This window comes from Hippocampus zosterae, chromosome 10 (genome assembly GCF_025434085.1).
Source record: "Hippocampus zosterae strain Florida chromosome 10, ASM2543408v3, whole genome shotgun sequence".
In the NCBI taxonomy this organism is placed as follows: domain Eukaryota; kingdom Metazoa; phylum Chordata; class Actinopteri; order Syngnathiformes; family Syngnathidae; genus Hippocampus; species Hippocampus zosterae.
The window spans coordinates 7,137,859-7,164,837 of record NC_067460.1 but is presented as its reverse complement, the minus strand read 5'-3'; the positions used below and the strand labels follow the sequence as shown (position 1 = coordinate 7,164,837).

The 26,979-nt window shown below is 41.3% G+C and overlaps 1 protein-coding gene and 1 long non-coding RNA gene across 6 annotated transcripts in view; one reads left to right on the top strand and one right to left on the bottom strand.

Annotated features, from left to right (window-relative positions):
- Nucleotides 1-26,979, bottom strand: part of clcn2c (chloride channel 2c) — a 106,031-nt gene that overhangs the window by 53,583 nt on the left and 25,469 nt on the right. For 3 of the 5 annotated variants that reach the window (XM_052078869.1, XM_052078870.1, XM_052078872.1), the window contains exons 3-11: nt 22,462-22,512; nt 12,525-12,656; nt 12,226-12,354; nt 9,598-9,731; nt 7,714-7,791; nt 6,392-6,470; nt 5,912-6,037; nt 5,074-5,158; nt 3,406-3,507 (exon numbers count right to left, since the gene is read on the bottom strand). In XM_052078869.1, coding sequence (XP_051934829.1) covers nt 3,406-3,507; nt 5,074-5,158; nt 5,912-6,037; nt 6,392-6,470; nt 7,714-7,791; nt 9,598-9,731; nt 12,226-12,354; nt 12,525-12,656; nt 22,462-22,512 — 916 coding nt within the window. The remainder of the gene's footprint in view (nt 1-3,405; nt 3,508-5,073; nt 5,159-5,911; nt 6,038-6,391; nt 6,471-7,713; nt 7,792-9,597; nt 9,732-12,225; nt 12,355-12,524; nt 12,657-22,461; nt 22,513-26,979) is intronic. The other 2 variants (XM_052078871.1, XM_052078873.1) reach the window with 1 other exon arrangement.
- On the top strand, nt 3,415-4,692 carry LOC127609313 (uncharacterized). The gene is made up of 2 exons (XR_007964532.1): nt 3,415-3,543; nt 4,096-4,692. It is a non-coding gene; the product is annotated as an uncharacterized LOC127609313 (long non-coding RNA).

Genomic DNA, 26,979 nt, shown 5'->3' with positions numbered 1-26,979 from the left:
ATATACGCTTCAGCATCAGTGATCCTGGAGACTCTGGGCTATAAGAGCAACCATGGAAGCCATGAGATACGTTACCCACCATGAAAAAGGCGGTTGGAGGCTAAGATCAAGGCGGCCCGGAAAGATGTGAGTCAATTAACGGAGGCCCAGAGAGGTGTGATGAAAAGGCCGATACCCGAGAGGTACATCCAGATGACCATACCTGAAGCACTCGAAACTGCCAAACAAAGGCTCCAAGCCTTGTCCAGTCGCCTAAAGCGGTACACGAAAGAGAATGAGGCCAGACGAATAAACAGGCTGTTTGCAACACAACCTGCGAAAGTGTACGCTCAGTGGCAGGGTCCTAACAACAGAGCTGACCCACCAAGACTGGAAACTGAAAGGTACTGGAAAGGCATATGGGAGAAGGAGGTTGCACATAACAGCAGTGCACAATGGCTGGTGACCCTGAGAGAGGAGCACAGCAACCTCCCTGAACAGAACCCAGTTACCATAACAGTGGCAGACATACAGGAAAGAGTCTCAGATATGAAGAACTGGACAGCACCAGGCCCGGACATGGTCCACACCTACTGGCTAAAGAAACTCACAGCACTCCATGAGCGCCTAGCAGTACAAATGAACCAGCTGCTGAGGGATGGGACTCACCCAGAATGGCGAACCGAAGGGCGAACCATCCTGATCATGAAGGATCCCTCAAAGGGTGCAGCCCCATCCAACTATCGGCCAATAACCTGTCTCTCCACAACATGGAAGCTCATGTCAGGCATAATTGCGGCTAAGATAAGTGGACACATGGATCAATACATGAACGAAGCACAGAAGGGCATTGGTAGAGATACCAGAGGAGCCAAACATCAGCTCCTGGTTGACAGAACAGTTGCACAAGACTGCAGGTCCCGACGTACCAACCTGTGCACAGCTTGGATTGATTACAAGAAAGCCTATGACACGATGCCACATACATGGATTACTGGATGCTTGGAGTTGTATAAGGTGAACAGGACCCTAAGAGCCTTCGTTGCGAACTCGATGAGGATGTGGAAAACCACACTTGAAGCCAATGGCAAGCCACTTACCCAAGTGTCCATCAAATGTGGCATATACCAAGGTGATGCACTATCCCCACTGCTGTTCTGCATAGGACTTAACCCCCTAAGCCAAGTAATCAGCAAGACAGGCTATGGATACCGCCTCAGAAATGGAGCTACAATCAGTCACCTCCTCTACATGGATGACATAAAGCTGTATGCTAAGAGCGAAAGGGACATAGATTCCCTGATCCACACAACCAGGATCTACAGCAGCGACATCGGGATGTCATTCGGGCTTGAGAAATGTAGTCGGATGGTGACTAAGAGAGGAAAGGTAGTCCGCACTGAAGGGGTCTCACTCCCTGAAGGAACAATAGCAGACATTGAGGACAGCTACAAGTACCTTGGTATACCACAGGCCAATGGCAACCTCGAACTGGCAACAAGGAAAGCGGCTACGGCCAAATACCTCCAGCGAGTGAGGCAAGTCCTAAGAAGCCAGCTCAATGGCAAGAATAAGACCCGGGCAATAAACAGCTATGCCCTGCCAGTGATCAGATACCCTGCAGGAATAATAAGGTGGCCAAAGGAAGAGATTCAGACCACGGATGTTCAGACCCGAAAGCTCCTAACCATGCATGGAGGGTTCCATCCCAAATCCAGCACCCTGAGACTGTACGCAAGCCGAAAGGATGGAGTCCGGGGACTAGTGAGTGTGAGAGCCACTGTCCAGGATGAAACATCCAAGCTCCATGAATACATCAAGGAGAAGGCTCCAACGGATGACGTACTCAGAGAATGTCTCAGACAATGGGGAACAGAAGATGAGGCGCTGGAAGAGGGACCATCATGGGAGGACAAGCCCCTACACGGGATGTACCACCGGACCATAACTGAAGTGGCTGATCTCAAGAAGTCCTATCAGTGGCTAGAGAGGGCTGGCCTGAAGGACAGCACAGAGGCACTCATCCTGGCTGCTCAGGAGCAGGCCTTGAGCACCAGAGCCATCGAGGCCCAGATATACCACACCAGACAAGACCCAAGGTGTAGGTTGTGCAAAGAGGCACCTGAGACGATCCAACACATAACTGCAGGGTGTAAGATGCTGGCAGGGAAAGCCTACATGGAACGCCATAACCAGGTGGCTGGCATAGTCTACCGAAACATCTGTGCGGAGTATGGACTGGAAACCCCAAGGTCAAAATGGGAAACACCTCCGAAGGTGGTGGAGAATGACAGAGCGAAGATCCTGTGGGACTTCCAGATCCAGACTGACAAGATGGTAATGGCGAACCAACCAGATATCGTGATCATAGATAAAGGGCAGAGGAAAGCCGTTGTAGTGGATGTAGCGGTCCCAAGTGATGGAAACATCAGGAAGAAGGAACATGAGAAACTCGAGAAATACCAAGGGCTCAGAGAGGAGCTGGAGAGAGCCTGGAAGGTAAAGGTGACAGTCGTGCCTGTGGTGGTCGGAGCACTCGGGGCAGTGACCCCCAAACTAGATGAGTGGTTGCAACAGATCCCGGGAACAACATCGGACATCTCAGTCCAGAAATGTGCAGTGCTGGGAACAGCAAGGATACTGCGCAGAACCCTCAAGCTTCCTGGCCTCTGGTAGAGGACCCGAGCTGAATGAGGGACGGACACCACCCGAGGGGTGAGATGAGGATTTTTATTTTTTTTTTATATATATATATATATATATATTGCGCGTCGTCCCACACGCGGTCTGTCCTTCCGTCTGTCCCTTTTCAAAACGTACCTACTTCACCGCGCCGCTGCGCGCCGCCACTGCGCCGCTCAGGCAGTGGCTCACTACGATCGCGCGGGCATCTTAGCGAAAAAATGTTGTCTACCCACAAGCATTGCAATAAAATTGTTAGTTATTTAGTAGAGCTAAACATCTCTTTATTTTCGCGATAAGCAATGAAGATGAACAAAAAGTTGAACCAAGCAACAACACTTTTGTGGGCCGAAGGCCCACCTTACCAGCCTTCCGCAGGAACTAGCTGATGAGCCGCCCGAAGGGCGGCAAACCACCACCTTACCAGCCTTCCGCAGGAACCGGCTGATGAGCCGCCCGGAGGGCGGCGAACCAGCTAGTATTATTATAAGCGTACAGATAGACATTTATTAAAACAAGCTAGGTTTGGGAGTAGAGGAAAAAAAATGTTCACGACATTTAAGACAAAAATTAGGAGCTGGAGCAAGGTGAAAAGAGTCTGGTTTGTTACTTCACACACGAGCCTCTTGTGCACAGAATGCCGAAAATTCCCACAATTTTCTAACAATGAGAAAGATGTGAAAACCTGGGACTTTTAAAAGAAAATGGCTTTGCTTTTGACATGATATAATGTGTGATTCTCACTTTTTCATGAGGAATCTGTTGATGGCCTTTTGATTCCGGATGAACTGGACAATCAGACGGTTCAGGTACACAAACAAAGCTCCACCAAAACCACTGGCAATGCTGCAATGAGAGATGGACATGCATGAGAGATGATAGGTGAGTGTCAGAGAGTGCCCTCATAAGGAATGATTCCTTGGTGAGGAGAAAAAATAAATAAAATAAAAATAGAGAAAGGAACAGTATCGCAACCACTAACCACAGGGTAGGACCAGGTTGAAATGAAGAGTTTGTTCCAATTTCAGTATTGTGCCCATTTAGTATTCTTGTCATAACTGTTTGGTGCCTTCTACCATCTTTGTTACTGATTTATTGCTTTATTGTTGTATATATGTTAGTTGTGCCATGTACAGCACTTTGTATGCAGCGATGGCTGTTTGAAAGTTCTCTAGAAATACAGTTGAGTTGAGAATTAATCTTGGGATTTTAGTGGATTTATTTGATTATACAATGTATCTTGATCAATTAAAAAAATAATAATAGTTTTTAAATTATTGAGGATTTTCTCTCACAAGGCCAAAATCATACATACCAAATCGAATGTAGCCATACACCCTCACTAACATTTGGTTATATGACCCTAATCAAGTTTCACCTCGACCATCAAAAGCTTCTTGTAAATATCCTGTCTTGTTTGTTTTGTTTTCGCAGTCTCCAGCTGGAGAGTGGGAGTTCTCTCACGAGTCGCACCTGTCTCGAATCTGGCCTCATTGTCTGCTTTAAAAGGCAAGCCACGCTGACAATAGGCTGTGAGATTATTAGACTTATCCCGACTCTCTGAGCAAGTGCTTAATTTCCTAGATATTCATGACATTTTTGCGTCAATGCCTTGCCTCATTAGTTTATAGTTTTTGGTTCTTGTATTTTCCTTGTTATGTATTCTTGTTGTATATTCTCTGTGTATTGAATTTTCTTGTCCTTTAAATTGATAAGAAATGTTTGTTTCTCTCGTTCATTGCCTTTTGCAAGTGCTTTTCATTTGTTCTTGCTTTTTGCTGGTTCCATGTTCCCAGCGTCCATCGTTGTACTTTGTCGGTCTTGCATTTTTGTTAATCAATATAATTAATCTCTGTGTCTACAGTTTTGGAATCCTCATTCTGTCCGGGCTTTGTCCAGACACTCAAAACTTGTGACATAATTATGGATGGATGTTTGACCACTCTTCTTGGTCGAATTTATCCATACATACATTTTCTGCACATAAAAATGTAAAAATATGTAAAATAAGCATGTGTAGATCATAGGACTTTGGATGGGTAAAATTAAAATCAATTATTTGAGTTTATGCAGGATTTGGTTTGAACTTGGATTGTCTGGAGTTGAGCAATCTTTGAAAAGCAGTCCTTTTTCTGTTTTCATTCACTCAAATTCAGCACTTCAGTAATCTGCTCATGTACAGGTATGTTCATACTTGTCACGTCATCAAGCAGCAGGCCACTGAGCCGCCCAAGGAAAACATTGTGAAATATTTTGCTTTCAATGAAAATGAGATCAATAAAGAAACAAAACCAGCAAATACTTAATAATTGAAAGAAAGAATCCACTGATTTTGACCATCAACAATACTTTACTTCCAAATAAAATATGCAAGTAGTAACATATTGTATTTTGTGAGCCAGCCAAACTCACCCAATGACAGCAAAAGCAGGAAGCTCCTGGAGGTCAAATGGGAAGTCGAGCCGAAAGCGAGTTTTAAAAAGGGCTGTAATGGTCTCTGAAAATGAAAAACAAACAAACAAAAAAATATATATATCATATTATACTGTATATCATATATATAAAGAAAATGTTCAGCAGCAATTAAATACATAAACAAACAAAAATCTCTCTTTATTGTATGCAGTTCAATATTCGGTGTACATGTGGGTTCCTAATTGAAGGTAAAGTGTGAGAAAAGTTCAGCTCATTATGTGTGCCATCTTGATTCTTTTCCATCAGCAGAGGAAATAACAACGCTATAATTAAACTGGCTGGGGGTTTGAACTTCCGAGTCACTTTCGATGATGAGATTAGCCGCCTGGAACTGTTCAATGCTTCTCATTTGCATACCAATGTTTTGTATGCAAATGAGAAGATGTAACATTGAAAGATTTGTTTCCTTTCAATGTTATATGATATATACAATACAGTCCAAGCCTTTCAAGTAGGAAGTCGTATGATTCGCGTTGCAGGCAGGCATTGAAATAGTTTTCAAGAAATGCATATCTGAAAATGCATCATTGTGTTGTCTTGTGACATGAGCACACAAGCAATGTGCTGGTACCCTCAAACTTTCAAAGTGGCTGAGTAACATCTCCTGTGTCGACCTATACTGTATCTTAAAAAAAAAAAAAAAAACATATTATAAGTCTTTGGCTATATTAAGTTGTATTGGCTCCTTGAAACAAAAATTTTCCAAAATAAACCATTATAAGCCACAAATGACGTTATTGCGCTTGATGAGTAAATACACTCATTTCTGTCTTACCTTCGTCTCTGTTCCAAACAGCGAGCACTCTGAAGATGAAGGCACTGAAGGTAGCAGCAAAGAAACCTCTCCAATAGTTCCGCACAGCAAAGAATGTGGATGTTACTTCAATACTGAACAACACACCTGAAAACAAAACAGACAATGCCCATCCACATCATGAGAGATCAGTTTAGCGACACGATGAAATGACTTCATACATGACATGAGTTTAAATTTGAGTATGGCATTTAAAGCAACTACTTTGATTGTAATTACTGTCATAAAGATCAGCTACGGTGTAAACATGAAGTGTCAATTGTAAAATGGCCAACGCAGGGTAACAGTCATCAAACCGTCAGCTTGATGCCAGCCAAGAAAGTATAGCAAGTGCAGTCAAAGCAGTGGTATCAGAGGTGATTTTGTGCTATGTTTAGCAATTTTTACATTGAATCTTTATAGGTTTTTATCGATTTCCTGCACGTTTGGTAAGCAACTCACCTCCTATTGGCGCTGCAAAACAACAACCAACTCCCACTGCACAGGCTGCTGCAAGCATCTCGATGTTCCTCGACTCGTTCTGAATCACGCGCACGCACATGCACACACGACACAAATGGTTATTGCAAATTCCAGTCAGTTTTTGATGTACATTTTTCTAGATTATTATGGTAAACAAAAGAAAATATCTGACGTATTTCTGTCATTGCATAAAGATAAAGACATTGGAACCTCTCTTTGATATCACCTTAACAACTATTATCCATAGAATGGTTTCTGCCTGCATCTCCTTTGAGGACGCAAGAATTCTCGCCCAGAGTTGTTTCTTGGAGGTATACCACCACCCTTGATCGAGCTTCCATTTTATCGACGCTCCACAGATTCTCAAGAGAGTTAATGGCAGGGGATGATGGCGGCTGCACCATAACGGTTTTCTCCTATTATGGCCACAGCTTTGATGGAATTTTCTGCAGCAAGTGCCTTGGATGCAGCCTCCTGAGCCAAACATCCTGTTCCTCATTATTCTAGTGCAAAACATCACTCCCCAAAAAATCCTTGCTGACATTGCAGCCTTGTATAGGATACAGCATAATGGCCAGCCAGCAACCATCCGAAAGCCCATCCATCTGGACCATTCAAAGTAACAGGTAATTCATCAGTGAATAAAATTGGAATGGAATTGTATTTTTAATCCCACTGCAAAGATGTTTCCTTGCGAGATTAGTTCGGGTGGCAGAAATTCACTGTAAGCCTTTACATTTGGAGGACACATGAGACACCAGCAGCTTCAAATACATGCTTGCTGCTCAGCGGTGGCTTTTTAACAGTTGCTCTTGCACTGACAGAAACTTTTAGAATTTTCTCCGGGCTAAACTCATTAAACTCACCCGGAAAAATAATATTCACACATTTCAGATTTGTATCAGTAGTCTAAATTGACAGGATAAACTATAACGCCATTGTTTGATCAACTCTAAAACACTATTTGCCCATTTATTTGAAACACAGTGGAGCGTGGTGAGTGCGAACCTATGCTGCTTTTGTAGCATATATTTATTCACTTCAAGCAAAGTTTATTTTGAGTAGGGTCTTCCGTATAGTCAATTAACCAATGCACCAATAATGATAACCTGTAACTTGATAACATTATCAACTGTCAACCGTAAGAACCGCTGACCCTGAAAAGACTAAAAGATACAGTTGATAGGGGTTAAAAATGGCAAGACTACTGCACTAAGAAGTGCTCAAACAGCAAATGTCTTGTATCTGCAACTGTCTAAACATATATTTTGTGACTAGCGAGATTAAGATCGACAAGATACCTCATAAATTCCTCCGAAAAGAGACATGAATTTGCTGAGGAGCGCTGCACACAAACTGGCAATGTGGACAAATGGACCCTGGAGAGGAAAAAGGCACAGTTATAAGACTTTTGTGTGTGTGTGTATATAAACACACACACACACATACATATATATATATATATATATATATGTATATATATATATATATATATATATATATATATAAACAAACAGAAAGAAGAATATATATAAAGGAAGTAATGACAGCATGAGTATGAATCGAGAAAGGAAGAGCCTGCACTCAATACAGAAAATAAATGGCATGAGGCAGTTTACAGTATTGCTGTAGTAGAGTGTTCTTGTCTCTAAAACGATTGGAACAATAATGCAAATTCCTTTACATTTGTTGAAGACTGACATTTGGATTTGACATAAAAGAAATGAGACAAGAGATCAACCTTATCAGCTTTCTTTTATTTTCAGGTATTTGCATTTGGTTTTTAGACAACTTGAACAACAACACCTGTTTGAATCCAATGTGAACAAACGTATTGCAAGGTGTGCCCGATTTGTACGCGCCGAGTTGTGTGAGTGCTCAAACAATGTCTTTGCTCAATTTTTCATGCGGGTTTTGCCAGTGAAGATTACATTTGTAATAGCTGGAGGTGTCACCAACATGGAATGCAAGCAATTGTGGCACTGACCGAAGATTGAAAATCTGTCACAGCCATTGCACATACATTGAGCAGAGCCAGTACAATCATATGGCATGTCATTAAGAGGAAAGTGACCCCTTGTGTTCTTGGTGACGGGCATTGAATGGCTAGAGTAACTGCTCCATAGGTGTCAAACTCAGGTCCTGGAGGGCCGCTGTCCTGCATGTTTTCCAAGTCTCCCTGTTGCAACACACCTGATTCAAATGATCAGTTCATCAGCAAGCTCTGTGGAAGCCTGACATTGAACCTGTTCATTTGAATTAGGTATGTTACAACAGGGAGACTTGGAAAACATGCAGGACAGTGGCCCTCCAGGACCTGAGTTTGACACCTATGCGCTAGACCAAGGAACACAATGACAGAAACATTTTTAGACCTGAAAGTATCACAATCCACTGTTCACATAAAAATTCACTCTTATATCAGGAGGATGTTAACACGAGTTACAAGAAGAATACCAAATCCAGGTTTTTCTTTTTGGGTGGGGGGTGCGGGGGGGGCTTTAATTTTCCAGCAAAAATAAAAGAATCGGCCTTACTGTTCCAATATTTATGGGGGGCACCGCTTAGTCTTCAGGCAAGAAACACACTTTTCTTCGTTCCAAATTCCTCAAAATCGACAAAATGTTATTGTAGTCATGCATGCACCAATGCATTTGTTCATAAGATAAACAAAATCTGCATAACCGCGTTGCATATAATACCAGGCATCCCTTTGCCTCCCACTGCGTCTCTCGTGAAAGAGTTTTTCAACTTGTCCCCCGCTCATTTCTGTGGACTGGCACCTGAGCATATGTGCCAGCGGTGTGCCACTTGTGAATCATTTGTAATTCATGCTACAGGGAGACTGGAAAGTAGGGTACATATCTAGGGTAATGCTGCGCCTTACAAAAAGATTTCATCAACAATTTTGACAAAAGTTTGAAAAGTTGTTATAGGCCGACACATAGAGGTGAATTGTAACAATCGAATAGGGGATACGTTTTCCACAAGCCTTCCACAATGGTGACCCATCCCATGAGTTTTTAAACTAAACGAGTCAGATAGATGCGTGCGTATTCACACCAACAACAGGTGCTCTTAAACTGTTTCTACTGTGCCCGATGTCAATTCATAACAACTGGGCTTGACCAAAGTTTTGTTCTTCGGGGCTGACAAGTGTGGGTCACGCAGTGTGTAATTGTTACCTCCTTGCCCAGCGGCATTCCACTGCCCAGAGCACAGGTTAGGCCAATGACTTTTGCCACAAACGTTTTGAAAGTGAGGTACTCCTTCAGCACCACTCCTCGCAAGATGGTCTTCATTTCTGGAATACCTGAACCTGGAGTGTGCAGAGAAAGTGGAAAGAAAAAAAAAGAGAAACATCCACCTTTTACAGTAGACGCCATCATTAAAGTGACTGTATGTAATGTGACACATTTTAATCTGAAGGTAAGTATTTATCTTGCCTCCAGGCTACTTCTCAAAAAAATAGCTATCAGACAGAGCCGTGATTTCGCTGTTAAATTCATTCACACAGACTGTTCATTTGTTTCACGCGACATGAGGCCACCTTTAGTAGAAATCTCAATGGAATAAGGAAATCGAGGAGCTTCCGCTCATTTCCCCAAAATATTTCGACCTCCTCCCGCCTCACTTCTCTGTGATTCTGAAATGAGCCACGACATGTGGGACCACATTTACTTCTGTAAACATTGTGCAATGTAACAATGTTTTCTGTGTATGGCACCTGACGTCATGTTTTGTACGCATGCGTGTCATGTCACGGATGTGGTTTGTTCATGAGAATCAATGTCTACCTTCCTTTTTTTAACCCAATTTAATGTTTATGCCACAGCCCCGAATTAAAAGCATTGGCAATTTCCAAAATCTATTTACATGTCTGCAATTGTAAATGGTGAAAAAAGAAAAAAACTGTACTAGAACATAGAAGCTCATTAACATAATATTGTTATACATGAATTGATGGATATTTTTGTACCATTGTTATGTGTTGTGAAAGCGCTATATAAATCAGCATGTATTGTATGTATTGTATTGTATTGTATTTCACAAAAAAAATGAAATAATTCGAAATGGTATCAGATTATTGGTTGTGCTAACACGTTTTAAATGTTTACTGACTTGCTTTTTCAGTTCCTCCAGTACTTTTAGTGGTCGAATATAGTAATGAATTTCTCAAATACTAGTAGGACAGGGGAAATCAATTTGAATTCTAATTTACAAAACACTAAAAAACTTGAGATTCCTATTCTTTGGCCATTTTTTAATGACGTGATCTAATCAATGTGTTTCGCACTGAAAATATTGACAGTACCATAGGTATTTCGAACTTGTAATTTCCTCTTCTTATATACAGTAAGTTCCATCCATCCATCCATCTCTCCATTTTCTGATCCTATTTATCCTCACTAGGGTCACGGGGGTGCTGGATCCTATCCCAGCTGTCTTCGGGCAGTAGGCGGGGGACACCCTGAACCAGTTGCCAGCCAATCACAGGGCACACAGAAACGAACAGCCATCCGCGCTCACACTCACACCTAGGGGCAATTTAGACTAGAGTGTTCAATCAGCCTGCCAAGCATGTTTTTGGAATGTGCGAGGAAACCGGAGTATCCGGAGAAAACCCGCGCAGGCACGGGGAGTGTCACGTCGCGTGTCCGCCAGCAGGTGGCGGGTTTTCTCCCCCGCCATCTGCACACCTGTCCGTAATTTCGGGCTGATTACCCTCTTTTATTAAGAGACTCCGACAGTCATCTCGCTGCCGGAGAATTCCACGCCGTGCCATATTGCTCTCGCGCTCGATTTCGCTTTTTGTCATTTGACCCATTGCCTTTTTGCCTTACGGCCGATTACTCTTGTTATTCGCGTTTAGCTTCTAAGATTTTGTATTAATCGTATTTCCGCCATTTCAGGCCCTCCTCGCGTCGTCTTGTTTTCCGCGAGCGTTTTCAGTTGTAGTCTCCTTCTTTGTCATTCCCGGTCCTTATTTGACCAGCGTTTTGTGTTACCGTTTTTTCCCTGTCGGGCTCTTTCTGTTTTTGTCATTAAAGACACTCTTTGCTTTGACAAGATTCTTTCGTTGTCTGTTTTCCGGGGATCCAACTCTTTATTTTCTTGTTCTGCACGGAGCGGTCGTTATCGCTTCGGGCAGAACGTGACAGGGAGAATATGCAAACTCCACACAGGAAGGCCGGAGCCGCGATTGAACCCATGACCTCTGCACTATGAGGTTGACACGCTAACCACTGGACCACCGTGCCGACTATATAGTAAGTTGTCCTGCTAAATTTTAATGGCAAGGCATTGCACATAAAAGTGACCTCAATGAAAGAATAAATAATTATGTTGCAAAAACAACAGGACACCAGAGCCACACAAGCACAGCCTGCCTTCTGCATGAGGGTTCAGGCACCGTTACTTAGTTGTCTTTCATCTACATTACATGGAGCAGGAAGACAGTGCGACACTCTGTGAAGAAGGGATGCAATGCGTCGCAAATAAGACATGATGGGGCAAGGACAGGGGTCGGGAGCACTGCAGTGCTGGAGTGTGGTGGGAGGATTCCTTAACTCACTGTGATGGATAACGTCGAATTGAGAAACAGAAGAGACTCTTGGGGTTATGGATCACTCAACAATTATTCAATCAAAAGATAACTACTAACATGATCATGTTTCAATCGCTAGAGTAGCACAGGATAGTTAAATAGTTACTTATGTACGAGCAAAGCATAAGTGACAAACTATTTGAAGAACTTGTGGAATGGAAAATTGCGTTAACATGTACATGTCGATTCTTGTATTTGATCGTACCAACAGCCTGCGGAGCGAGTATCTGAGTGAAGCCAGCTGAGAAGGTGATGAGGACGACAGGGTATGTGACCCAGGCCAGATATTGCAGGAAAACATTGCTGTCCAGGCCACCATACATCCACTTCTGTGCTGTGGAATCACATCCACAAATGTAACCAACACCACAACTAAAAACAGGAATCAGTATTGGAAAAGGAAGAGCATTGATGGTATTTCTAAAGGTTGTGTATAAACCTGTTCAGAAAACATGATTTCACTCTTGTTGCTTTGTGCAGGTCAATCCGTTCAACATGTCTCACCCTGAAGGCAGATGGCAATGCAGAAGTCCACCACCCAGCTGACCAGCGCCATGAGGAGTCCTAGCAGGATAAGAAAGATCCAGTCCTCCCCGACCCGCGAGATCAAAAACTTCTGGCAGCGAACAGTGCAAACTAAAGTTAAGACAAGAAGACAGCATGCTCAGGCTCAAAGCGCACACAGAATACAAAAACTCTGCCACATTCAGGAAAATCCACCTCAATTTTAGACATAACTGAAAGTTCATTTTATCAGCAGCTCTTTCTGTCTGATGATGATGATGGTAGAAGCTACCTGGTGTAAAGCACAATAAATGTTCAGCTAATGATCACATCTATGTACATTTTTTTTCTGCAAGAAATGTAAAAGTCTCGTATTAAGTGATTGTATGTGGAGGTGCATTTAACCACCTGGCAATTTATGAATTGTGTTTTTAGCTACACTTGGGAAATATTATGAACGAGATCAAGGTCTGTATGTTAGTTGTTTGCACTTTTTTCCTCTTTCTTTGGGACAGATACCTTTGAATAATGAGTTTCCCCTGATTCTGTGGAACCACACTCCAGACCAGGGCTTCTGCAGTAAGACGTAACCCCAAAAATGTTGAGGAAAGCCTGCTAGAATATCTGAACTTTATTCAAGTTTCTGAAAAGCACTTGGTACGAGGCATGTGCTGATTTTCATGAGGGATGAGTTGGAATGCAATTGGTTCATTCGGAATACAGCCATGTCCTGGGTTCCTTATTATCTACAATACTTGCTGATTTATATAGCGCTTTCACAACAGCGGGAGCTGTAACAAAGCACTTAACAAAACAATTAACATAAAGTAAAATAATATACACAAGACATAACATAATACACGGACAGTCGTGCAGTCCAAACCACTTTTCCCTCAAGTGCTTTATTGTTTAGAGCAGTTTGAGATGAAAGAGGAGAGCATCAAAGTGTCCTTTCAGCAGTGGATGAGAGACAAAATGTGCACACGTCGGCTACAAGCTAAGTTTCAAAGTCAACAAGAAGTTATCTGACTTGTACTTTCACATTCCCTCTCTAAATAGCCATCCCTGCATTTATTGATCCGCTGGGGTGTTGAAGCCCATCCCAGCTGTCTTCGGGCAGTAGGCGGGGGACACCCTGAACCGGTTACCAGCCACTCGCAGGGCACACATAGACGAACCATTCACACTCACAACCGGGCTCACCAGTCGATCAACGGGCTACCCCCCTCTCTAAATATTTCCTTTAAATTTGAGTTGAGCTATATATAGGTCACAATGTTTGACAATTTTAGATTTCACCAAACATGGCAATTTGAAGAGTGGTTGTCGACGCCTCATGTCAACTGAGGAACCAAGATCCACCAACTCTTTTGGGGTTTTTGTAACATACCTTGGTGGTCATGGTAAATTTTTCATCGGATCGCGGGTGGCTTCATAATTTCTGGTCAAGAGCAAATATTTCAATCACTAAATATCCAATTAAATAAATATCACTAAGCAGAATGTAATATAGCATTCTTATGATAAAACCTAATGTGCGAGAGAAAACACAAGGGCTCATTTGGAATCTGCGCAAAAAACAAATCAACAAAAATTTGCATGCATATCTGATTAAAACATGTTGACCAGCACAACTCATGATTTAATTTGTGAGGACGCTCATTATGTTAATGATTTCTCACAATTATTAGGGAACAGACACATATCAATATGCAACATTTTATTTCTATAAATCTCTGCCAGTGTTCACATTTTCAAATGACCATTTTGACAACATACCAAGAAAATCACATGTCCAATCACTGTTGAGCTATTTTTAGAAGAGACCTGCGAGTTATTCATGTGGTCGGCGGCCACCATGTTGGAGACCACTGCTTAAGAATTTGTTTGGATGCATTCTACTCAGTACCCTTGTTGACGAAACATTTCAAGAGTCATGAAAAAAATCTATTAATTAAGAAGACATTTTTCTTGCAACCAATCAAGAAAAATTATTGAAATACCAATCCCTTAGTGAATGAAGTCCATTGGGATCTATCGCAATCACGTGTTGGAATCGGTCACAGCGAGTATTGTCGTGCATATAACAGCTAGGGTACATGCGCAAGTGATTCGTCATCAGGTTTAAGTGCTGCAGCAAAACAGTTTGACGATGACTCATCGGATGTGCATGCACACGCGATATTTCAAAGCAACAGTAATACAAACCGTAATATTGTCGCTTTACTTTCCCTATCACCAACGTCTGTCCTCATTTCTGTTTTTCTACAGGGAAATCAGTCTTGGGAACAGCAGGTGGCTCCATGAACGAATGACAAGCACCACCTTTTTTATTTGTTCTTTCCCAGACCTGCTCTTCTGTAGCACGGATAACAAATGCGTAAGCTCTCTTGACACTGATCAGAAATTGTTCACCTGTTTTCACATGAATTGATGGCTAACCAAATCAATGTTAATTTCTACATCCATTACAAAAAAATAGCTGTATATTAATTCAAGACTCTAATTTGTCCATGGGTGTCATTGTTATGTGCCTAGGCTTGGCTGTCAAGCATTTCAAAGTCAGCTGTGAAAGGCTCCAGCTCATAGGCAGGCCTGATGTGTAAAAAATATGTAATATGTAATAACATATGTAATGTTCCACTGCTATGCAGATGACTGCCAGATCTATGTCCCACTGAGCAAGAAAGACGCCTTCTCATTAAGGCCACTCCTATCCTGTCTGGAAGAAATCAAAACCTGGATGGCACAAAATTTCTTGAAATTCAACGAAAAGAAGACAGAGGTGATATTGTTTGGTCCCAGTGGCCCTTGTACATTCCATCCTGTAGACTTGGGCCCCCTGTCTCCTTATCTGAAATCAACGGTCTCAAACTTGGGCCTTAAACTGGACAGTGATTTCAAACTCGATTGGCAAATTGGTGCCGTTGTTAAATCAAGCTTCTTTCACCTTAGACAGTTGGCCAAAATAAAACCTCTCCTCTCACATGAACACTGAGACAGTAATTCATGCCTTTGTCACATCCCGGCTGGATTACTGCAATGCCCTTTACTTTGGAGTCAGCCAGTCCTCCATTAAGCGCCTTCAGCTGGTCCAGAATGCCGCTGCTCGCCTCTTGACTGGTACTCGTAAGAGGGAGCATATAACTCCTACTCTGGCATCCCTTCACTGGCTCCCCATTCATTTTAGAGTTATTTTCAAGATCCTCCTCTTTGCTTTCAAATCTCTGAATAATCTCGCGCCACCTTACCTCTCTGAGCTCATTCGCCCCTACACACCTGCCCGGCGCCTCAGGCCTGTGGACCAGTCTTTGTTAGAAGTACCAAGAACTAACCTGAGGCTCAGAGGGGATCGAGCCTTTTCTGTTGCTGGTCCCTCTCTCTGGAATGACCTCCCACTCAACATTCGGCAAGCCTCCTCGCTGCCCATCTTTAAAGCCCTCCTCAAAACTCACTTGTATTCTTTGGCGTTCGACTCAGCATGACTTAGATTTGTTCTTGATTTTACTGCTTGGTGCTTTCTACTGCCTTTATTACCGATTCGTCTTACCGTTTATTGCGTATGTTAAATGGCTCCATGTACAGCACTTTGTATGCAGCGATGGCTGTTTGAAAGTGCTCTATAAATACTGTTGACTTGACTTGACTTGAAAATAGATGAATGGATGTATTGAGTTATTTCTTTTTCGTGGGCGCGTTACCTTTTTCCTCACTGTGAACTCAATGCTCTATTCGACTGAGACATGACACTTGGCCATTGATTATTTAATTTTATTTGGCCATCAAAAGGCCTTGAGTTGATTATTGCAGCAAGACCCCTAAATTGTATGAACAGAGAATGATTTCTATGTACAGAATGGCTGCTACAACTGGCTCACTGCAGTTTATTGATTATGTGGCAGTTGACAGAAGTAACAACATCAGACGTGTGAAACCTCCAATCACAAGTCAGTCCATGCAAACTTTGTTTTCAAGTGCCACTATGCACAAATGATGAGCAAAAATACAGTTTGCAATGTGAGATCGTATGTATGAGCTGCGCAAAAAACAGGATTCTCGGACAATTTTCCCCTACAAAGAGGAGACTGAAAGGAGAAACCTATCAAAACAAACAACAACTCAAAAAGGCTGCGTTGAAAGACCTGATATGCATCACAAAATAAGAATACAAAAGTCTGGTGATTCAGTCCTTTTTTTTCATCATTATAATTTTTAGCATTATTTAATTTGGTCTATTTTAAGTTTGTTGTGTGTGTTGCTAAGTCACATTTTTGGAGAAATTTATTTAATAAAATCCAACATCAAAAACAGACATGTCATCAAAGGAAATTTAAAATAAAAATGAAACACACTGAATAAGTGTACGATACAGTAACATTACATGACGCATAAACAACGAACTTAGGGCGTGCCTGGTATGTTCACGTAACATTAAGAGTTATTCAGATAACTATAGCATGAAGAACATGCTAACATGTTTACTAGCTAGCTAACAGTGCCATTGCAAATCACTAAATCCAATGAAATCTTCATCCTCTGTGTCACTTTTAAACAACTCCGAAGGTAGAAGATGTGGTGATTCCTTTTCTACATCGCTTACGTCAGACTCATTGTCTGAATCATTTATCAATACAGGCCGAGTGCGCCCTGTTGATGTTCAATGTGAAAATACATGTGAAATGATATAATAATGTATCAATAATTTCACATAAATGTCACTCCAGAGTACAAGTCGCACCACTGGCCAAACTATGAAAAAAAAATGTGACTTATAGTCTGGAAAATACGGTAATCAAAAATAAACTTGATTTCTTGCCTCATATAGAGCTTTTGAAACTTGAATGCTTTCAGTTTGCAGCATAATACAGAAACTGACCTCACTTGTTCCAGTGGCTTAAGAGAGGTGTGTGTATGCAAAGAAGTTAAAACTTAACACATTTGCATCTACCAAGTGATAGGTGTGTTTCGAAACGGAATAGCTGATTTGACATCTGTCATTGCAAGCCAAGGTCAGTGGTTGGGCTTTTCCCTGGTTTGTCTGCTTGCTCAACAAGCTGACGCACAGAACAAGTTGTGCCTGGGTGACTGCACGTCACGCGCAGGCTAATAGCGACCGGCTCAGAATCGTAGTGGGAGAAGCAGCTGCCGTCTGGCACAGTGTGACTGCCGCCTTTGTCAGAAACAATTGCTTGAGTTACGCCTCCCCCTTCCCTATTTCAACCGATGTGCTTTTGTGAGCACAAGTGAAGATCAAGTGGTATTTTGCCAATTAAATGCAAAGTCGTCGGTCTTGAAAATGAAAACAATAGATTTAATGTTTGTCTGAGCATACCAAAATCGGTGTCCACTTCTTCTGAATGGTGTGTTTGAATCGTTTTGTTGATATTTGACACATCTGCAGGTTTTACGGCTAATCAATGGAGAGAGTCGAAATAAGTTCTCATTTCACAGGTAGCGCGACACTGAAGTTTTGAAACTATCTTGCCCTCCTTTCACTCTGCATTATAGTAGCAGAAGATTTTCAGGTGGAGTGCAGAGGGAGAAATGTCAGACAGTAATGCACCGTGTATGCAGTGATAAAGTATATACCTTGAAAGGGCTTAAGAAGCAAATCAATATCTTTCCAGTCAGCATTTCCAAATCTGCTCCATTGTGAGGTTTCTGCTTATTCCATCGGAGCAATTCTTTGACCCGTCACTGGTTTGTGTGGTGCCAAAGCAAAGTCCAAATTTGCATCTGCCTTGTTTCTACGAAATGTTTAGCATGTGCAGGCAGGACGTCTTTCTTTCGACATTAAAATGTAAGATGAATGATTTTTTGAACATGCATTTGAGTTACATGTCTTCATGCAGGCAATATCTCAAAGATATTGCTGCACATGTGCACACTCACAGACAAAATCACACACTAACCTGCAGATGAATTGCCCTTTTTATTCTTGGAGGCATGCAATAAGAATCATGGTCCTTCCCAATCTCTCATTACCTGCTGATCTCCCTTTGCCCTTCTCCGTGTGATCACTCCAAAAACTGTTCTGCCTTTCTCATGTCTTTTTTACCCACAGGAAACCGCTCGACAATCTTGTTCTTTGCACCTTTCTTACTTGCTTCATACGTTCAATTTAGGGCGTAAATTGTAATTACAATACTCCAGTTTAAAAAACTCAAGGCATCTTTTCTGCTTATTTACATGTACACTGTCATGCTAAACATAATAGTAACACGCTGTCAACACAGTAAAAAGTCCAACATCAAAATAAACCTTACCTTATCAAATAATACATGGACATCGGTGCCTTGGTACGATTTTATTTTGTTCCATTGCAACGCGTCACGATGTAACGGCTGACTTGACTTGTTTTCTGCACTGTGTTTATTGACATCACAAACTGTTGCGACAGAGAACAACAATACAAAATTCCCCTGCAAAAGTGTGAGATTACTAATTAAGGGTGCTTCATTAAAAAAAGAACACTTAATTATGCTAATATTGTATTGTACGGTGCCTGCTGCCAGTGTGTAGCGCGAGGGGCTTGCAGTGCTAGTGGCTGGCTGCACTGACGTTCATAGACCTACATTAAATAACTCTGCGCACTTTGATGTTGACAGGCTGACATGGTTGACATTGACATTTTTTAAGAAACCAGATTTACGCAAGTATGTTGTTTTAGCTGGCAAAATCATGGTTCTGATATCACTTCATCTCATAGACCAAAATCTAAGGGGAGAGATTTAACAAAATTCTCACAAATAATTTTTAGAAATGAAAATAGCATGCTATGGTGCATAGTTTAAATTTAAATATTAAATGGTGATTATCTAAAAATGAAAATAAGTTGGCTGCTCATTAAAATTTAATTAAGTGAAAGTATTTGGGGAGAGGGGGGCTTCTGTCTCTTTACCAAACAAAAAGCAAAAAAAATATTTACATTGAATACACAATAGACTTTTCAGTAGGATATTCAAGTACCAAAATATTTGAAAGCTGCAGCCCTACTTAATTTATTATGTCATCTCTCTCCACAGAGACTTGTACTGCCCACATATGCGCTGAGAATCGTGATGTTGATATACCTGTATGCAAAATAAGTGGTTTTACAAAGGAACAATATTTATGCGATGTGTAAAATAACACGCACATCGAGTACATTAACTCGAAAGCCATCCCTGCTGTGCGCATTATTGAGTTTTTGTGGTAAAAATGCTGAGCAAGTGTGTCCGTGGTTGTTTTAGAAGACCAATTGGAACTAACTGGATGGTCATTTGAAACCTTTAAATTGGGGACCAATAAACATCACCTGCCCCCAATAGAATCTACCCCCCGCCCCCAAAAAAAGAAATTGATCTCTGCTACCTTTGGCATCTTAGATATTCAATCAGTGTGGTTCTTCATTAAACTGAGAATAACCTCATAAAGGCTGAAGAGAATAGTTTACAATTGGCGGGTCTCTGACAAGAACTATATTCTATGCTGTCCAGTAAGCACAAGACAAGTCAGTGTGGTAATAAATGAAAACAAATAACAGTTGTAGTAGTCCTCAGTCAAACGCCTCTCTTTAAGTGCTGCCTTTGGTACGCTTCACACAACAACAGAGCCATTTCCTCCCGGTCATGTCAATCCCTACACCTCCTTTCGCTTGATGTATTTTCCATGCTAATGAGATCTAAAAGGCGGTGATGTTTATGCAAATGTTGTGTAATGGCATAGCTGTTGGTCTCAGATGAGCAAGCAAAATGCCTCTTTTGACATTCAATCAAATCTGTTTACTTGTCAATTTAAAGCAGTTATGGCCCCGGTCTCATGATTGCAGTAGTAAAAGGTTTGCTAGATGAAGTGCAATGGACATGTACACATGATTATAATGAGAGACCAATTTGAAGAGATTAGCCTGTTTTGTAGATCACAACAATCTTTGCATTACGCCCTTCTCATTAAACTCACCGCTTCAACATTTCCAGTGTTCAACTATTAAGGGTTAATGTATCACTAACTGTATAAGGATTGTTAAGCCTAAAGAGTGTTTGAATAGTCTTGCTATAGTCACAGTTTGACCCGAGTGTCATTGATTCACAGGTTAACCATTTGGCAGTAAGAAATGTTGTTCATCGTTAGACATCCGACTCCGATTAAAGTCACAGGAGTCTTCCAATTGATGTCTACGAGAGTACAGTATAGACGCACAACACGTGGACCAAAAAATCTCACTCTCTCTCTTTCCCCCTCCCTATCCTTCAATTCATCCAGCCATTTTTCGCTCCCTCTCTCTTTTACTCACACTCTTTGTAGCCTTCCCACACAACAAACGCTAACTTCTCATCTCTACTGTTGCAGTGTCAGCGTTTCCCCACTGTAGTCCTCTGCAGACCTTTGTTGAAATACACTTGAATGTGCTTATTATTCCTAATCAATTTAAAGTAAAGACCGTATGCTGTATTGTCCATGCGCAAAAGGTGCTGATATTGATATGCAGGTATATATATATGTGTGTGTGTGTGTGTGTGTGTGTGCGTGTGTGCGGGTGTGTGATGCACACACACGGTGGTACGATTGTCTGTTCTTATTCTGCGGTCATGAGCAATGTATGGTTAATCATGATTGTCTGCAATTTATGCCGAATCAGGCGTATTCATCTCTCCTATCCCTCATTCTCTTTGCTCTCAAACGCACACATGCACATAAAGAGCACTCTCTTTTACTTTCCATTAGAACTTGGGGCAAGCTGTAAAAAGGCCGGGATGAGAAAGTTAGTCAACACACAGAAGAAAGACTATGGAGAATGTGCATTAAAAAAAAAATATGCTGACTGCAAAATTGTTAGAGGCCATGAGGTGAACAAATGTATGGAATTCAATTTGTATTATTATTATTATTATTATTATTATTGTAGTAATATTTATACTACTAATTTTTGATGGGCCGACACATTTCCAAGATAAATTTCATGCTCTTTGATGTAAGACTTCTATCGGCAAGTTAAAAAAAAGAAAAGGTTATTGTTTCAGTTTACAACTTGTTTTGTCAACTCCACCTGTACCATCCATCCATCCATTTTCTAATGGATGGATTGCCAGCCAATCGCATAACGCACATAAACGAACAACCATCCGCGCTCACACTCTCACCTCGAGACAATTTAGAGTGTTCCGTTAACCTGCCATGCATGTTTTTGGAATGTGGGAGGAAACCGGAGCTCTATCCATACCTTTGGTGATTAATTTTGTCTCGTATTCTCAAAATTGTGACACATTACGGGACTAAGTAACCAGAATAATATTACAAAAGCAACGTGTTATATTCCTTTGTTCCTGCTGAAATGTAATATATTAGCATAAGGCATTAAAATGTTACCCCCAATACTGGCTGTGAGACATGCAGAATGTGGCTTGGTATCGTCTTGTTTAAATAAGCAAGCCTGTCACTGAACCGTTACTTGGACGACAGCATATTGATGGCCAGAATGCAAATCCTATCGGACAGCGGTGTCAAATCCACGTCCAGGAAGTAAACCCTGGCCAAGTTTACTCAAGGATGCTGGTTCTCAATGCAGTGCCACATGAAGGATTTATGATGTCACGCATCAGCTTTGGTTTTCAGGTATGCCGCTTAGATGGTTAATCTCACCCCCATCTTTAGTTGCTAACAACTCAGCCTTTCGGAGATGCTCGTTTATACTTAATCATGACGTTCACCCTCACCAGTTGAACATTCACTATTTTGTATTTGGAGTAGTTGAAAATAATTTGCCCATCATAATATTTTGTTTTTGTTTACATTTTACACAAATTGTCTTTTTGTGGAGTGTGGCTGTCATTATTATGTCCCAAAGCAAGTGGGAATGCAACATTTCTTATGCAAAAAAATGAAAGATTAATAATGAGGGAGCAGCAAGGCAGGTTTAATGAGGAGTTGGAAATTAAAGGGGCAATTCTTTGTTTACCAGAGATAAAGTCCTGGGCTGGCGCTTCTAGAACATATGGATACCCTGACCCTGAAGGACAGACAAACCAAAGATCATAGTTATCACAAGCAGGCACAGTATGTGTAGTTGCAAACGTAACAGATTGCAAGCCATTACAAAAAAAACTTGATGGAAGATACTTGTTCATCCAATGCATGTTTGAAGAAAAAAAAGACAAAAAAATAAATTCAACGATTAGTTTGTGATTGCAAACAATATATGACTGGGACATCATGAGGAAGATGGTTTTAGCCTTCATGGGAAAATGTCGCTGAGAATTAAAGGTCCTTTGTAATTGGCAGAACATAGGCACTTATTTTATAGGTCTGCACTAGAAATCCACCATAGTGTTACACTACAGCAGTGTTTCTTAACGTGGGTTCGATCGAACCCCAGGGGTTCGGTGAATCGGTCTCAGGGGTTCGACGGAGCCTCTCCCATGGAGAGTAAAACACACGCGACTCAACATGTTAATTAGTTATGACACGCCTGCTTGGCCATCACTGGCTGCAGATGATCACATGAAATTGCTTGTCCAATCAGCGTGGTGGGAGATTTAGTTCGCTTTGTAGTCAACATGTAACTGTTGTGATATTACGTTATTAAATTAAAAAAAAGAATACTTAAATCCTGAAATTGTATTTACTTTTTTCTGGTTTTAATCAATGTGGGTTTTTTTTAAATATCTTGAATTATATAGATTTATTTTTCATTCATGAAGGGTTCGGTGAATGTGCATATTAACTGGTGGCGGTCGGTACTTCTAAAAAGGTTAAGAACCACTGCACTACAGCACTATCCATCCCATGAGTCAAATGTCCACAAAAAAGTATTTTAAAAAATAGTAGCTGACCTAAAATAGTGATGTGACTGCACTTTACGCGTTACAAAAATGCTTCCCTGCCTCCCTGTGTCAGGTCTGCCACTTAGGATAAGTTGTGATTTCCTTTTTTTTGTGCACATCAGTATGTGAAGAGAGAATAAAACAATGTACGTTTGTAAATAAGAACAATTTGAATGCAGACTTGAAAGGCTTTACACCGTTTCCAACTATTGATTTTTGATTGAAGACATCTATAAAATATTGTATCGAAATAACTGAAGAACACCAAAAACAAAATAGATACCATTCATAAAAATGTTGCCTTTGTCAAACTAATGTATGGCTAGAGTTACAATAAAGATTAAAAACTTACTGTATCTGCAATTACAGTGTTTTCATCGGCAGATTTTCCTTAATAACTGCCGACTCATCACATAAACCAATATTGCTGTAGACAACGACCCGGTAATTCATGAGAGGCTTGGGTGTGTCATCATTATGATCTCAGCATGGTCACCGCTTTTTAATTCTAGTGCGAAAAAATGGGCTCCATATATTTTATTACCTCTGTCTAGGGTGGAATGAAGCAACCTCGTAGATGAAGCATCAAAAACTTATTAAAACAGTTGTTTTTCAATTTTGTAACAGAGGGACAACATGAGTACGCTCTTGGGAAAGTGACCTAACTCTACAGGTGTATTACAAATCATGTCAAATAATGACAAAATATGCAATAGACAGGGTATAACAGAATGGTTTATTAACCTACAACAGGGACATTCTAAGTATTCTAAGTGGGAACATGATGTTTCAGCGTCCAATTGGTACATGTATCCATCCATTATCTGAGTCACTTCATCCTCACGAGGTTTGCGAGGCATGCTGGAGCCTATCCCAGTTGTCTTCGGGCCGTAGGCAGGTGACACCCTGAACCAGTTGCCAGCCAATCACACACACGAAAAAACATTCCCACTCACACTCACACCTGGAGACAATTTAGTGTGTTCCATTAACCTGCCATGCGTGTTTTTGGAATGTGGGAGGAAACCAGAGTATCCACAGAAAACCAACGCAGGCCCGGCAAGAACGTCCAAACTCCACACAGGGAGGCCAGAGCCGGGATCGAACCCACAATCTCTGCACTGTGAGGTCGATGCGCTAACCACTGGACGACCTAATTGGTACATGTTGTTCGGAAATAGTTTTACAATACTGTATGTTAAAATATTCTCACAAAATGTCAATAGTCGGGGGCCCGGTGGCTGGCTCGTTGGCACGCCGGCCTCACAGTGCCTGCGTAGGTTTTCTGCAGGTACTCTGGTTTCCTCCCACATTCCCAAAGCATGCGTGGCAGGTTAATGGAACACTCTAAATGCTATGATAGCTAAAAGCTATGATGGCCAGTCCCTCCCACCCCCTCCAGCCCGCCCTGACAGCACTTGGTAGCTCCTTCAGCCAGAGACTGTTACACCCGCGCTGCAAGAAGGAGAGATACCGACGCTCGTTCCTACCGACTGCTGTCAGGCTGATGAATAAAAAATAACAATCATAATAATAATAATAATTAAATTAGGTGAAGTAAAATTGTAAATAGTACTGCGATTTATCCATTGTGTTCATATTGTATTTAATTGAAAGATGTTTTTTTTTTTCTCTTTCTCCTTTCTTCTTTCTACATACATTCTTGCTGCTGGAGGAGGCTGTAAATTTCCCCAGTGTGGGACGAATAAAAGATATCTTATCTTATCTTATCTTAAATTATTTCGAGGTGTGATTGTGGGGGCAAATGTTTGTCTGTTTGTGCCTTGTAATTGGCAGGCAACTGGTTCAGGGTGTATTGCGCCTCCTGCCCGAAGACAGCTGGGATAGGCTCCAGCACACCAATAACCCTTGTGAGGATGAAGCGAATCCAAAAATGGATGCATGGATAGTTATAACTTAGCATAAATTGAACTAAAACAAACAAACAAACCCAATCTGAAAATCAATTAAAATGAACTTTATTTTCAAAACAAACTAACTCAAAGCAAATTAAAAGCCAACTGATGAAAATTCCAAAACATATAACCCTGCTTCTAAGTTGTTTATAAGGTACGATCTAGATGTAACTACCTACGTAGTCATACCCAACCCTAGCAAAAATGAATGATTTGGCGTCACTGTTCCAACTTTCCTTAGAAACCACATTTAATCGTAGGATCGTAATAGATTTTAGTTGTGAATTTTATTCTAAAAGTAATACCCCTTTTCATGCACCCTGTAACAGCATGACAATAGGTCCACTGTAGTGACCGCTGTCCCTGAAAGGGTTCAAAAATAAACCCCACCCTTCCCCTCAAAAAAAGTCATCTGATTTGTCCAACAACTGAACCACACTGTGCACTAGAAGCTGTCAAACAGAATGACACTTCGGGCTCAGTTGGCAACTTTGGACAAGAGTAAATGACAGCAACATCATATAAATCTTCACAACAAGAATTGTTCTGGGTGCATTTCGGCTCAACCTGACAGCTTTGGATTACAAAAATCAATGCAAGACAACAATGTGGATCAAGGACTCTCTCGATGCCGACACACACAGCGAATTTAGAAAAGCACCAGAACCGCTATCGCAGTGGTCCCCAAACTTTTTCCTCATTTATCAATTCTCTTATTTATTCATCTATTTAATTCTATCCTATTTTATTGTACTGTGTTTTCACACAGCCAATGCCTACCATTAGAGAGATAGATAGATAGATAGATAGATAGATAGATAGATAGAGATAGATAGATAGATAGATAGATAGATAGATAGATAGATAGATAGATAGATAGATAGATAGAGAGATAGAGAGATAGAGAGATAGAGAGATAGAGAGATAGAGAGATAGATAGAATAAGAAAACCTTTATTAGTCTCGCAATGGAGAAATTCCCAATTCACAGCAGCAAAGTTATGAAAGGAAGAAGTAGAACAACAAAATATAGGAACTGCTGGACAGGCAGCCACTTTCGCGGCACCATTTTGAAGTCAAAACAACAAAATAGATAGATGGATAGATAGATAGGTAGGTAGGTGTAGGTGTGTGTGTGTGTGTCTGTGTGTGTGTGTGTGTGTGTGTGCGTGTGTGTGTGTGTGTGTTGCCTGTCTTATATTGGTCTTTTAGTCTGTTTGAGTTTAACTCCAGTGTCTCCTCAAAAGAGCCTGCACCCTGGGAGTTGTGTTTAGTGTGCCTGTTGGGATGTCATTGTGCAGATTCCTCACATCCGAGGGACTGGGGGTTCTGCAGGCTGTGGAGAGTCCAGCTCGACCTACCCCGGTCGTGGTCGTCTCTGCGGCAGCATCCGCAGCACAATAATGCATAGTAAAATCCCACTAAGACAATGTAGTAGGTGTGCATGCTTGTGTGTGCGGGTTCTCTCCCTTGAACCAAACACTCAACCTATCTTTCGCTCTGCAATTTCAATTGATATTTTCATGTTCTAATGATTGTGTAGATTTATATTACATAAAGTAGATGAGTGGGAGAGGGGGATTAACAAGGTTGAGAGGGTAGGAGCAGCGAGGTGGCTTTTGGAAATGAGGTGAAAATGGAAAAACAGGAAATGACGATTTAAGAAGAAAAGAAGGAGCAACTGTTGGTCGCTAGGCGCCTGCATGTCTCCATAGCAACATCAGGCGCTGGTCTGAGA